This window comes from Crocodylus siamensis, chromosome 1, assembly GCF_052110815.1.
Source record: "Crocodylus siamensis isolate JL-2025a chromosome 1, ASM5211081v1, whole genome shotgun sequence".
In the NCBI taxonomy this organism is placed as follows: domain Eukaryota; kingdom Metazoa; phylum Chordata; order Crocodylia; family Crocodylidae; genus Crocodylus; species Crocodylus siamensis.
In genome coordinates this window covers 106888707-106903551 of record NC_143395.1, presented here as the reverse complement: position 1 = coordinate 106903551, position 14845 = coordinate 106888707, and the positions used below count along the sequence as shown (strand labels likewise).

General features: G+C 41.8%; 1 protein-coding gene across 3 annotated transcripts in view; it reads right to left on the bottom strand.

Moving 5' to 3' along the window:
* PDE7B (phosphodiesterase 7B) overlaps positions 1-14845 on the bottom strand; it is a 315205-nt gene that overhangs the window by 28013 nt on the left and 272347 nt on the right. For all 3 annotated transcript variants that reach the window (XR_016441412.1, XM_090039867.1, XM_090039854.1), the window contains 2 exons: positions 11883-11983; positions 10464-10595 (listed from right to left, as the gene is read on the bottom strand). Coding sequence is in view for 2 of the 3 variants with exons in the window: in XM_090039867.1 (XP_089895993.1) it covers positions 10464-10595; positions 11883-11983 (233 nt within the window). In the remaining variant the exon portion in view is untranslated. The remainder of the gene's footprint in view (positions 1-10463; positions 10596-11882; positions 11984-14845) is intronic.

The window sequence follows — 14845 nt, the reverse complement described above, 5'->3', positions numbered from 1 at the left end:
GATTGCATTCACCTTTTTTCTTGGTTAAAGCACATTGGTGACTCATTTCATTATCATCTTCTGATTGACTAATGTGGGCCCAACCTTTCTGGCAGGAGTGCCACAGATTAACTCAGTACCTTCCCCAAGTGCTGCTCCAATTCCATTCCCCTGCCCAAAGTGCTGATCTGTTTTCTGCTTCCTGCCCTGTGCTCCATGCCCGATCTGCTGCTTTGTTTTTTGTCCCCTGACCTATCTGCCACTTTGCCACCTGTCCCCTCTCTGGTCTGCCAAATGCCAGGCACAGAGGCTGCCTGGACCACTTGTGGCATATGTGCCACAGGTTGGCCATCCCTGAACTAATACATCAAAGTTTTTCTCCTTTTCTGACATTTTTAACAGGTGGCTTCCCAGCTTATAGCAGACTTTCAGATATTAGTTCCCCGTTGCATGACCTTGTATTCATACTAATGAGTTTAATCCCATTTTCTGTTATGACAGGGCTCCAAGCAGTCCAGTTCTTCCTATACGGTATCCCAGCCTTTCTCTGCATTGAAGATGTCTCAGCACCCTTCTTTTATTTGTGCCAATATCATCAATGAAAATATGGAACAAGATGAGTTCCAAGGGTGACACACACACACACATTTTGCCAGTGTGTTTCACAATTTGCTCACTGCAGAAGAATGGAGAGGTCTTCTTTTTCCCTCACTGTATGCAATACCCCATGGTTAGAGCACTCAGCTGGGATGGGAGTGACTCAGATTCAAATCCCTTCTATTCAGCATGATTTAGAATAGGGACTTAATCCCATATGAATCACAATTCAAAGGAGTGCCATAAACACCTTGATGTAGGGCAGTGGTGCTCAACCTTCCAGCCCCATGGGCCAGATGAGTGGCATGGGGATGGCCTGTGTGTGCAGTCTGGTGCACTGGATCTGACTGTGTGCGCTGACTAATCACAGCCTGACCCCATACACAACCCAGTCCCCTGCACCAGATCCAGCCATGCCTCAACCTGACCCTGGATCTGGCTGTGGAGTGACCGTATGCACTGGCTCACAGCACTCTGTTGCAATCTAGTGTGCAAGGCCATATCCTCCAGCCCATGGAGCTCCTCATGGGTCCAGAAATTTGGCAGCAGTGGAGCAGCAATCAAAGCTGCCATCACTGCCTGCCCTCCCTCCCCTCCCCCCCGCTACATTTCCAGAATTGTGGGGAGGCCCATGGACTGGGTGATATGTCTCCACCGGCCTCAGAGGTTTAGCTTCTATAGGGTATTGTGGGGTGAGACACAGGGCAGGAATAAAAAGGATAGACTGAAAGGGATCATGCAAAGGAGGGGGAGGAGGATAGATGTTGGATCACATGGAGGAAGAAGAGACACAAGAACAAGGAACTGCATGGAAGAGAAGGACGAGCAATGGGAAATGACACAGAGGCGGGGGAACCACGGGGAACCACAAACAACTGTAAGGAGGATAAGGATGAGAAGAGACCATGAGAGATTAAATCAGACAGAAAGGGTAAGAGTGATGACAGGACAGAGGAGAAGGAACTGGAAAGGACTGCATGAAGAGAAGGACAGCATCACAGACGTACTGGAGTTAGTACACTGGTCTTGACACACACTTCTGGGAGAACCCTGTTACTTGTCCAGACCTAAGTTTAGCCCTTTCTAACTGAGCTTCACAGCTCTCTCCAAGACTAGGGACCTATATCTCCCCAGAAGCTTGTATGAGTAGGTCTAAAAGAGTTCATGCTCTCTTCAGGGAATCCATGGACCCACTCAGCATTTGCAGGAAAGCAGCACAACCTGTTCAAACCATGAGAGAATCTGTCAATGAAATTAAGAGTTCGGAGTCCTAAGGTTAGTAGGTCAAAGCCAAACTTTATCTGCAAATTCATCTAACAGAACCACCTGCCCTGCTCACATGGGTCCTGGAATCATTTCCATGTACCATATATGTTGTCCGTGTCCTGGCCTAGAGCAAACTAAAAACCAGATTCTTTGTTCCTGGCCCTTTTATTACTACTTCCATAGGCTTTGGCTATTACAAGCTAATGACCAGTCCCTGGGCTTCCAGTTTCTCTTTCCAAGTAGTCATGATCCTTCTGCCTTCCCCTGTTCTTCCATTTTATACCAACACAAAGACAAATGCATAAGTCTCCCATGTCTCAGCTGCATATTGAATGACCTAAGCTTTTCACCATTTTTAGACTAAATCTACCAGTTTTATTTTGTGTGTTCAAGGGAAAAGGAGAAATTTTAGTAGTTAATGTCTACAAAATATTCCAAGATAGATGGTGTTGAAGCGCGAGATATTATAATGATGATAATCTTCCTTATCATGCTGGGCTAGATCCAAATAATGAGTCAGGTGGATGTTAGGTGCTTAGGTCCAAAGTTGCAATAAAGAATGCCCCTTGTCAGTGGCCCCCTGTGCATTTCCTTGCCTTGGAGGTGTGCAGTAGCACTAGGAACTTTGCCGTCTGACCCTGTGTGCATAGAAATGCACCTGCACCTGCACCTGTCCAGGGCTGTCTTAGCCTGAGCAAAAAGGCACTTAGCTCATGCCTGAATCATAATGAGATCCCAACAGTAGGCAGACACATACCTAAATTACACCATTAAATTACAATAGGGGAAATTTAGGGTGATATTAGGAAGCACTTTCTCAAGACGAGGGTGGTCAAACACTGGAACAGATACCTAGAGAGGTTGTGGAATCTCCATTATTAGAAAATTTTAAGAATGGGTTAGAAAAATACTTGCCTAGGATGGATTAGCCTGCAAGGCTGAAAGGATGGGCCCCACTGATATAAACAATGAGTGGCACCACAACCTCCTACTTCTTGGGTCATTTTTTAAAAGAAGAGTGGATGAGATAGGGAAAAAATGCTTCCTTAGAAATTAGGTGCAATTTTTTTTTAGTTTCTCTCCTCCAAAACCACAAAGTTTGAGAAACTTTTGTTGAATACTGAAGAAAAATGCAAGTTCTATGAGCTAAAGCTTAAGAACAAGTTGGAAATAAACTTAAAGTTTAAAAGCAGAGGTGAGCTGAACATAGTGAGATTTGTATTATTCAGAGTTCTGAGGGAAAAAGAGGGGGTGAATAATTATATGGAGATGAAGAAACACCAAAGCATAACATCAGCTGAAACATAAAGGACCTATCAGGGACTGAAAAAAAGAGGAGAAAAGAATAGAACATTTATCTTTAAATGTTAAATGTGTTAATTGATAAGCTGGATTTGTTAATAAAGTAAAAAAAAACTAAGGAAAGAGTAAGCCAGTCTCTTTTTTGAGTTTTTTTTGAAGAGTGCTTGTGGGTGAGGGCTGATTTTACGTTCTGCAGACTGAAGGCATGGGGGTAGCTGGGACTCAGGCCTCTTTGCTCCAGAGAGGAGCACGGTTTCAGAAACATGCCTCTGCTTTGTGTTTCCTGCTGGCCAGCCGTAGGCAGCTCCTTAGTCAGCGCACTGCCTGTCCTGGATCATCCTTCTGCATGCTGTATAGAGAATCTAACCCTGGGGGCTTGGGCTGCATTTTGAGACCTGGCATTTAAGCATTATGTACTGTAGTACCTGACTTATAGGGACCAAAGCTCTTTATTGGAACAAGGTCTGAATAGAAGAGAGAGAGAAAGAAATAGAGAAACCCATTCCAGAGCACTTCTGATAAATTTCTGTTCATGGTCCATTATTATAATGTGGGGTTAAGTCAAAGCTATCATTATTTTTCCTTTCGCCTTCAGTGCCCATGTACTTTAAGTTTACTGTGGACAAATACTAGGGATGTGAAAGGTTAAACAGTTAATCATTTAACTGATAAACCCAGTGTTAACTGGTTAGCTTACTGGTTATTGCTTAGTGTGGGGTGGGGGGTAATTTGGCAGGGAAGGAGGAAAGGAAGCCACATGGTACCCCAACAGGAACCAAAAGGCAATAGAGTGAGGGGGACTAGTGCCTCTAGCCTTTGAGGGGAAAGAGGAATACAGCAAATGGCCTAATGACCCATCAATTAAGCAACTAGCTGCTTGTTCGCAGGTGCTCCCAGCGCAGGGCTTCATCTGGGCTGTGCTGTCTGGCTGAACTTGCCACCACCTCTTCCCCTGCCCTGTCAAGGGAGCAGCTCCTGCCAGCAGCTGTGTCTGAGCTGCTGTGTTATCGGTTAGCCATTTAAACAATATAACGAGAGGAAGTAAACAAATATTTTTTAAACAATATTTACGTCCCTAACAAATACAGAAAACTCAGATTAAAATTGATGTCTGAAACCATATAACTCTAACATTAATGATAGCAGCCAGAAACCCTGGAGTAGCTACTGGCTATTAGAATCACCAGCTTTTCCACGTAAGACTCCTACTGTCTTATTAAGGCTTATTAGAGGGCAAGGGCATGAACCAAACAGGAAGAGGGCTAGGAGGTGATCTGCATGTGTGAACTGAAGACAGGTGCATTCTTCAACAATTAACTATGATCTGCTGCAAACTGAATCCTTTATTTGAACCCTGGATAGCATAGACATATATATGGCTGAATGCTATGTTTAGGGACTAGAACAAGGAGTATAGATTATTATAATTCTCAAACTAGGTTGCTCATCACAATGAAGTAATTATGGGCTGTCAGAAAAGTGGAAGAGAATGTTCCCAGATGGTGGAGCAGGATGAGGACAGTGTCACAGTGCTGCTTGTGACAGCCACACTTCAGAAGATTCAGTGATATAACCCTCCCTGACCTCTTCTCCGAAGCAACTGCAGCTTATGGGACTGGGCTTCAAGGCTAGGGACAGACATTCAAAAACCTGAGCTTGAATTGATTCAATATTTGCAGGCTAGTCTAACCTGGGTAGGCTAAATCAGTTTGCAACCCAGACAGACATCCCAGAAATGCAGGCACACGCCTGCAGTGGCTCAGACTAGAAGCTGGGGGGCACTAGAGCAGCCCTCTTTTGCTTCTGCAGAAAGCTGAGGAAGTCATGGCCAGGCCCAGGTAGGACACTGTGATTAGGGAGGGGTCCCCCCCTTGATAACAGAGCATTTATCAGCTCTGTTATCAGCATCTAACACCCCATCAGAAAACAAAGCCTTGCTCATTGCAAGCTTTTCTGAAAATGCAGGGACATTACCACCTGAGCTATTGATTACCTCCTAAAAGCCCTAAGCAGACACTGGCCTATCTTGCATACCACATGCTGGCTGCAGTCCGTGCTGTGGGAGAGAGGAGGAAGGGCTCCCTGCTTAAGCAGTGAGTGGTGAGAGGGGAGTGCTGGGAAGAGCAGAGGAGAGGGGCCAGCTCTGTTGTGCAACAGAGTCCCACTGAGCCCAGAGAGCATGCTGGGATACTGGGGGACTCTGGTTTAGCTTAAACCAGAAAAGGGTCTGGGACAAACATTGCATAAACTGGTTTGACCCAAATTAGTTAAGTCTGATTGAAGAGTAAATGTTTTCGATCCGAGTTTATCTCAAACTGGTTTCAGCCATTTTCAAACTGGTTTATATGCACTGAACTTCTTCTGTTCTGTTACAGGTGTAAACCAGTTTCTGATCACTTAAATCGGTTTATGTGTAATGTCTGTCCCTAGCCAAAGTGATACAAGAAGAGGCTTTCTCATGAGAAGTTTCCTATGTTTGGCTGAGCACAGCAATACAGGGGTAAATCAAACATGACAGGAACAGAAGAAAGGACATTAAGTAGATTCTTCAAAATAGTTTGGCTTGAAATTTAGTGGGGATATGTGTTCCTCCCAATCTGTGTCCAGGTAATTGAAGTCACCCGTGACAACCAAGTCCCATGCACGCAGGGCTTCTATCAGTTCTTGAGAGAACTCCAGATCTCCCCTTGGTTTGGTGGCCTGTCGTAAATGCCCACAGGAACAATCTGAAGTCCTCCAGCATCCCAAGCTACACCCCCCTACCCACCCACAGCAGAGACAGAGCCTGGGTGTCTGGCTCCTGACCATATTCCTGCTTAACAGCCCTCTAGTGGTAAGTCAAGAGCTGTGCATCCAAGAAATGGTATTAACTCTTAATGAGTGGCTGCTCACAGCACATTCTAACTTTCATACCACTTAACAGGCCACAGATTTAGTATGGTTCAAGTGTAACATGTAACTTCAACCTTAGGAAGCTCATTAAAGAAAATATTTGTAATTAACCTCAAATCTCCACAGTCAGATGTTCTCTCTATTTTTCTCTACTCTCTTCCCATTCAGATTTTATTATCACAGACTTCTAAAGCATGTCTTTATGTATTGTAGGAGCTAAATATGATAGTTACAGATTCCAAAACTGCTACTCTTCACTTAAGTTTCAGAAAACAAGTGCAAAACCCTCTCTCTCTAATCTTAATTTAAAATATTATTACATATTTTTATCTCACAGTGAACTTTTCTTACAATGTCCACAATGCCATTCACAGCTATCACACTTTGACAAAATATTAACATTTCATTAAGAAACAAGGCAGTCTGACTTTTCCTAGGATCAGCAATGATAGGACCTCTAGATAACGAAAGGTTAGGATTTTATCAGGCACCTCAACCTTGGGTTGTACATTATTTCTGGTACTTTTGACTAAAAATAATATTAAATCAGCAGTAAATGCACTGCCCAGAATCTTTTAAACCTACAGGGACATAGGAAGGGGGAAATGTCATCTTATATTTTCTCTTTTAATTACCAGGGAAGATTAGAGGCAAAAAAAATCCATCATTGATAACAAGGCAAGTTGTTGTGTTTCTAATCACAGATTATGATGCTCAGGTGCCTGCCTTATCTGATGGTCTTCTATCTTTGTAGTGTTTGCAGCATTATTGAGATTTTTGTACTGCACCAAGCAAATTTCTGGTGTTCGGTGTGTGTGGTGCCCATTTGAAAAGCTCAGGTGATGGGAAGCACTTCTTTGAAATAACACTGAAAATTCTGAGGTCTCAGCTGACCACAGCCCTGTTCCAGGGTATAACATGAACAATCAGGTAATCTTTATTTTATTAATAGTATGTGCAATTACTGAAGTGGAACGTTCTTCTCTTGAAATCCACCAGGTAGTCACAAAAGGAAGAATACCTTAGGGCTTGATCCTGCAGTGAGCTTTCACAGGCACCACAATATTCTACTGAAATCATTACTTCCTCATTAACAAAAGGTCAACAAGTATGTTAAAATGTATTTATAATTTGGCTTGATCTTTTTTTCTGATGGCTCTTAGCCAATTCTCCAGGTGCATTTCATGGCATGACAGAAACATTAATCAAAAGATGTAAATGAGACTAAAGCAGGGCAAAATTTATGTCCAAAACATTTTTTAGCAAAAAAAAAAAAATCAGATTCAGTCACAGATGGTCCATAAATATTGTTGAACATTCACTTTTGTTTCAAAATTCACCTTAATTTCACTTCAAGCATATTAAAAACACTTGACATGGAAACAAAATGATTTTTTGACTATTTGGGAATTGGGAAATAGTATTTTTTCAGGGCAACCCTGAGGCAAATTTCTTTCTGGATATTTTGGAACTGCTAGCATGCTGAAAACCAGGTATTTGCACAACTTTAGATAAGGCTTTTAAAATAAGCCTCGTCAGTCTAATAGTTCATTTTTCTGTGGTTTGGCACCCTCTTCCCCCTATCACTCCATCTCTTCCTTTCCACCCCCCTTTTGTAATTTCTCTCTCCTTCTTATACTTGGCTTTCTGCATGTCTTTTCATAGCATCTGATAAAGTGAGCTACAGCTCACAAAAACTTGTGCTGTCTCTCTCTCATTCTCTCTCCCTCTATATATATACTTTGGTTAGTCTATAAAGTACAAATCTACCCCATCTTCTACTTGACTTCAGACTAACATGCCTACATACATGTTCCCACTTCCTGCTTGGATCATAACCTAGAAGAGCAGAAATGGACAGCATTATTTAAACCAGCGCAACTCAGTTTGGGCTGGGTCTTGGAGAGAGTTTCATATTCATTTCTTTTTTAGCGCATATGTCTTTGCCTCATCATACTTAAAAACCAGATGGTTTTTTAGCCCACCAGGAGCTACCACTGCAAGAGTAGACTGGATTTTGAGTCTAAGCAGGTTTTGTGGTTAGTAAATACTCCTGCATATTCATTAGATGCTGACCCACTCCATCATCCTCTGTTGTCAGATCACAGGGTTTGTATAAAATGGATCTTTTCCACTTCTCTTTCAAAGGATCCTAAACTTGCTTCACTAGCCAACTGACTCCCACCCAATCCAATTGCCCTGACATTTAGAGGAGACCATAGCAAAATGCTCTAGGCAGCATGTAGTTGTGCCTGCTGTGTGCATGTGACTTGTCATAAGCTGATTCAGCTACTTAAGCCAGTCACAAAGTCATAACTATCTGAACATCGCTTTGTCCTGGCCTTGGCTCACATGGCCCTGTCTGTTCCTTTATCTCAGGGGAGAAGGACAGTTGAATGGTTACACAATCAACATCTTATCTGTAAAACCTTAAGTGTCTGTTGGGGTGGGAAGGAGGAACAGAGAATCTCCTTTCCTTTAGTATTAAGCAAAGCATTACATTGGGAATGTGCTATAATCAGGCTCAGAAAGACACTGCTGTTAGTAACCTTTCTTCTCTTTACTCAGGGTAACCTTTAACGTATATAAGGTTTAAAAACCTTACCAGTCTCCCACATGCCAGAATTTTTTGGATAGGCCCAAGTTTACCAACTGAGCTTTGAAAGTCAATAATTGGTCTGCTCTCCATTTATTAGTCATGGATCATAGTCAGTTCATACATTTTTGTGTTTCTTGAATTTGAAAAGCATGCCAGTTTCCTGACCCTAACTCCACTCATCGCAGCTGGGAGTCAGCATTTTTCAAAGCTACATGTTGTTCCAGCTCACTACTGGGTATGCAGATGCTTCTCTAGACATCAAGTACAGTTGCCAAAACTGATGTTCTACTGTAAATGTCCTGCTATTTGCAAATTGCCTACTGGCTCTTCACAAAGAAAAAAGATTGATTTTAAAATCCCAATATACTAGTACAGAATATACTTTAAGGGGCAGGCTGACAGTATCTTCTACTCTAACTCCATGATTATTGTTCTACCCTGTAGTTTTCTAAATGAGAATCCTTTTTATCAGAGATACAAGTATCAAAGTGCTCCTCACATTTTCCTGAAAGGATCCTTGTATGTTACTTGGATGATACATAGTTACTTTTAGCTTGTTAAGCCAAATCTTTCTCCTCTTCCATGCTTGCAGAAACAGGCAAAAAAAGAGTCTGAATTAGCACCATGATGAATCATTAGGAAAGCCCAGAACTGAGTTGGGCAACATAAAGGTGATGCTCTTTCACAATTCAAAATATTAAAATTCAAACTGTAAATGAGGTGCTGTTTAGAATTTATGCAGAGAATGATAATATTGTCTGCATAATTCTCCTCCACCTTATTAATAATGCAGATCTGGTCTTACAGCCAGTGTTTTATAAATACGTTAACAAGTAATATAATTTCATGCTGCTGTCACAGTGACTCAAGAGGACCTCCTCTTAAGCCTGCAGCTCCCTGGTGCTGCTTGCTCTGCTGTTGCTTGACGCAGCACTACAGGATCTGTAGGTCCGGGTCTGTCTTGCAAGAAGTCTTATGGTTCAGATGCGGGTGGGGGGAAGCGTGAAAAAATCTGAAACCCCTGCATTAGAGTGAGACACACCTATCCAGTGACTGCAGAAGGCAGCAAAATGGATGGATTATAAACCTGTATGACCATGTCTCTCATTGTTCACTGCTGATAAAATCAAAATAGCCCCTAAGTACTGGCACTGTCAAGCATGCATGCACGCACACACACACACACACAGAGTTATATAGATAGATCCCCAGAATCAATAAATCTGTCTATCTAGAATGCAGATGTGTATGTGATACAAATATAAATGTTATATGTGTGATATATAATGTGCACATAAATAGCATGGATTTATGTGGATATATACTTTTACTGTTGTTTCCCATATTTTAATATCTTTATTTTTTTAATCTGCAGTATTTGCCGGTAAGATTTTTTCTGACTATATCCCCATGCACTGGTGTGGTCAATGTGCCATGCGAACTGCCCACATAACACTAAAATTCAGCTGTGCAGTACTTCTGCTACTTGTGAATGCCCTGAGGGAAGAAGGAAGTACAGACTGTTCACTTGCTGATTTTAATCTGCAAATCTACAGGTCCTTTCTCTAGCTCATGCAGCCTAGAAATATTTCAGCAGATAGCCATGCTGCAGCTTCAGTTTGTCATGTTTGAAGCAGACATTGGTATGGGCACCATGTCCACTCATTTGCACAGCATCTTTGTAATGCACATCAAAATGCCCACTGAAAATCTAGTCTAAAATCACAGACTCAAAAACTGTGGCTCAGCTAGGAGCTTTCAACCTGAAAGTCTGATTGCCCTTGGTACCTATTTCACATGTTAACATACTTGCAGAAAGCAGTCTTACCTGGTACAGACCGGCGAGGTGGTGTTTGGTTTTGATCAAAAATGGCTGGTTGACCCCTGGATGGTCTACATCATGAGCAGCAGCAGCCAGCAGTCCAAGCATAATGTCCAGAGGAGTGAGGAAGTTGGCAAGCTGTACCACATACATTCACCACAATGTTAACAAAACCAGGCAAACAATTCTTGGAGCAAATACACAAACAAAATGCTACAGCACACCATTGTTTGGGTTTGCAGGTCAGCCTACAAATGATAACATTCAAGATGATTAATTGTACAGAGCCACGTGTACGCTTTTGATGTCATTGTTCAGTATACATCTACAACAACAGTCAGGCTCTCTGCTGACACATTGTCACAATTTTCTCTGTTAGCATGAACAATGAACAGATTTTAAAAATTGGATTGGTTACTATAAAAATGCTGCTTAAGGATTTGTATCAGAAGCAACTGCTAACTCCTACTTTCCAATATCATATGAAATGAGATCAGCTCTGACATAAAAGATGAAAATGGTACTGATCTATCATACTTCTGTGCATCAGTAAACAAAGTTTACAGGAGTCAGTGTTTTCCAGCCTGGCTTCTTACTCCGGTTAGTCATCTCAGAGTAGATTTGCTTTACTAACAGATCTAACTGATCTTAAAGCTGCCTAATTTTAGGTACCTAATGTTGAAAATATAGGCCATTGGTCAGTTATCCATAAAATACATAATTTTCCATAAAATACATCATATTTAATCACATTACATAAAATACATCCTGTCCTTTGGAAACCCTGTAGAAATTCATTCTTTTCAAAATTTGGAAGACCCTCCCTTGCTCCCCTTCCACCCGCTCTCCCCCAGAAAAACCTTTCTATTTGTTACAGCTGTTTATTATCAATATGGCCCAATTCTGTACAAGATGCTTTGTTTTGTTGTGTGAAGAAAGGACCCTGTGATGAGAAACAAATAGACGTACCTCGCAGAATCCAGATGGTGCTTATCCCTACATTTTGGTCTTGTGCTGCAAGGGACAGGGACCCAAGAAACCTGTAGTCTGATCCTGCTCTCACTACTTCCTCCCTCACATGGGGCAATCTGTTGACTCCAGCAGACCTGACCTTCATTTATGTCAGTTCAAATGATATCAGCATTTTTTCTCAGTTCTATGTTATCAAAAATGTCTTTCAGTGAGGCATTAAGCAATATGAATAATGTGTCACATGTTTGTTCTCTCATCCCCTCCACAAGTGTGTATAATGTTTTGTTTCAAGTACCTGATTCTACTTCAGATTCTACAAATGACTGCCAGGTTAAGCTTGAGTTTCAGTAACTTTACTATTTTTCCTACTGACAAACAAGATACATGAGCCATAATATGAGATTCTTATTTGGAAGCCACATTAGTGTGAAGTAGCATTTAGTTTTATTTTACCTTGGGCTCCTTTAGATAGCAGTGCATAGCTTGGGTGACATCAGCTGCATGGACAGCATTGTGGTATGGGTTCTGGCTATGGTAATCTTCTTGAACCATAACTAGGAACAAAAACAAGGAAAATATTATCCTCTCACTTCTGGATACCAAGATCTTCATTGGGAATTGGACTTAAAGTAAGGTTTTGGGGGATGTTTTAAAATGATGTTAAAGCTCAGCAGCTCGGTGATTCTTGACAAATGTCTATAGTTTGCATAGCTTGGCACTCTTACTAAGATGCCTTTGGAGAAAAAAAAATATTTGGAAGAATTTGTGATGCCCAAGGGGATTCTGGAGCTAGTTCATAAATCACCCCTTTCTTGCCTTCATGAAGGCTCTCATTCAGAAGTAAAATAAATAAGAAAAAAAAAGGCAAATGTATACATACTCTAGTGTAATTATTTAGGCTGCTGTCAGTGAGTAATATGCCATTAAGGCAGTACCACCTATTTTATAGCAGCAGGGGGTGGGATCCTGACATCCTGATGTAGTTTGTTACTTGAGTGACTGACTGTGATCAAAAGTGCTCTCACATCCTTCAGGCATAGATTCAGGGATACAGCACTGGGGTAAAGCAAGTGGAGATTCGTGGTATATTTTTAGTCATCTCTGTCTTTGCACTTACAAATTCCACCCCCTCATTGTTCTGACTCCAGTGCTAAAACAGCTCACGTCAATGTAGAAGACAGTGAGCCAACTTCAAGATTTTCCATCAACTCCTATGGGCAAGAGGAATCAGGTTTGTCCTCAAAACTTGGCTGTAGTGTATTGGACCACCCATGCAGTCCTCTACGTTATCCTAGGTTACATCTCATTGACATTGTAAACTCAGTAGCTGCATTATAATATTGCCCAAATCATCCTTCTCCTTGAAGATAACATCCAATTCAATGGGAGTGGTGTAACAGGTAAGAGTCCAATGACCCTGATTTATTAGTAGAGCATGGCCTTCCTGTTAACCAGAAGGGATCTTGGGAATGTAGTGGAAAATACAAAGAAATCTCTAGCAGGAGATTCCTCTGTCTATTAATTGTCAGAAGAGAAGAATGCCTATTGTTCCAATTGTGCTGGAGGCATCTCATATCATGCAAACAATGAATACCTGTATATAGCACGGAAAAGAAATGTACTTACTGGTAATTCCTTTTTGCCATAGGGTTGTAGTCACAATTACTGTTTCATCTTTTATATGGGTCTCTTCTTGGAAGAGAGTTATTGGTGTGTATATGGGTATATTCTATTTTAGTAAGCTTTTTCTCTTATATCAAGTATTACAAGTATATTTCAAAGCAATCTCAAAGAACACAATTATCTGGAAGTGCTTAGGAAGCTTGAGTGAGATCCAACCATAAAACTCCCACTGTCATCTTTAAGGTCAGGATTCCACATATTGTGTTGAACTACAACCCAAAACATTATTGTGTTTTATTACTTCATTTCTTTTCTATTTTTTCAGAGTAAAAGCTAAACCATTCCATTTCTGGTGCTTTCAGGCAAGGGAAAAATTAGCGTAATCAAATAGCAATCATCATTCATTTACTGGACAAGATAAATATTATATATACATATGCAGGGTTCTATCTTTTTACTCTCCCAGTTCACAGTAGGTGCACAAAGTAACTAGATGAGATAGGTGTTTTAAGCTGCAGCACGCTAAGGTACAAAATGAGTTATAAAGAAAAAGGGACATAAAAGATAAGACGACAATGAAAGACAAAAAAAATAGAGGTGCATTACTTAACTGTGAAGTAGGGCAAATAACAGGTGGCCCAAGGAAAGCTGAAAAGTTTAATATATTTTTGCTTTAGTCTTATGTTATTTGTGCCCAGATGCTAACACAATTGACATTACAGAACAGTAGAAACAGAGGTCAGAATAGGAGGGAACAGATTAAAGAATACTGAGATAAAATAGATGTTTGCAAGTAAACAGGAACTGATGACATTTATGCTAGAATATATATCGAAGCAAATATTTGAATCTTTAGCAGTAGTCTACCAAAACTGAAGGATGGAATGGAGATGGGCAAATATACTATTTTTCAAAAGGGGGAAAAGAGGATCCCAGGAAGACACACCTAGTCAGCCTAACCTGATATCTTGAAAAAATACTTGAACAAATTCGGACACCATCACTGTGTAAGTATCCAAAGGATGAGAAACAATCAGCATGGTCTTGTCAAGAAATAATTATGTTAAACAATCTCACTTTTTTTTGACAGAACAACTGACCTAGTGAATAGAGGGAAAGCAAAGATGTGAAATACATGAAACATCTTGACTTTATCAAAGACTTTATTCCAGATGGTATTCATGTAAGCAAACTAAATATACTCTGGATAAAAAGTACTTAAAAGGTGAATGCAAAGAGAGCAGTGTATTAACAGTGTGCGGTTAAATGGAGAGTTATATTAGGGGTCGGCAAAATATGGCCCATGGGCTGAATTTGGCCCACCAGGCAATTTCATCCAGCCTGCAGGTGCCCACCACATAACTGTGCCCTACGAAGCCCACATACCCCACTCCCACCCTCGTGCGTGGAAGGTCCTGACCCAGCCAGCAGCAGCTTCCAGGTGGGGCTGCTGCCACCACTGCTGCAACCACTGGAGGACCCACTCAGCTTCCCCAGTGTCCTGCTCACTCCGGGTACCAGGCAGGGAAGTGGCGGGGCAAGGGGAGGTGGAGCTGCAGCTGGGTGGAAGCATGGGCTGGCGCTGATGGCAACATGCAGCCTGGAGCCTACACCCAGGAGTGGGGGTGGGAGCAGAGCTCAGGTGGTCAGGGTGTGGGTGTGAGGGAAGGTGGAGGGGTTTGGGGACTCCCCACACACTCCCCCACATTGTGCACAGCCCCTGCCGCTGGTGGCAGCAGCAGCAAGTGGCGGAAGCTCAGAGCACCCATGGCCTGTGCAGGCAGTGCTGCCCA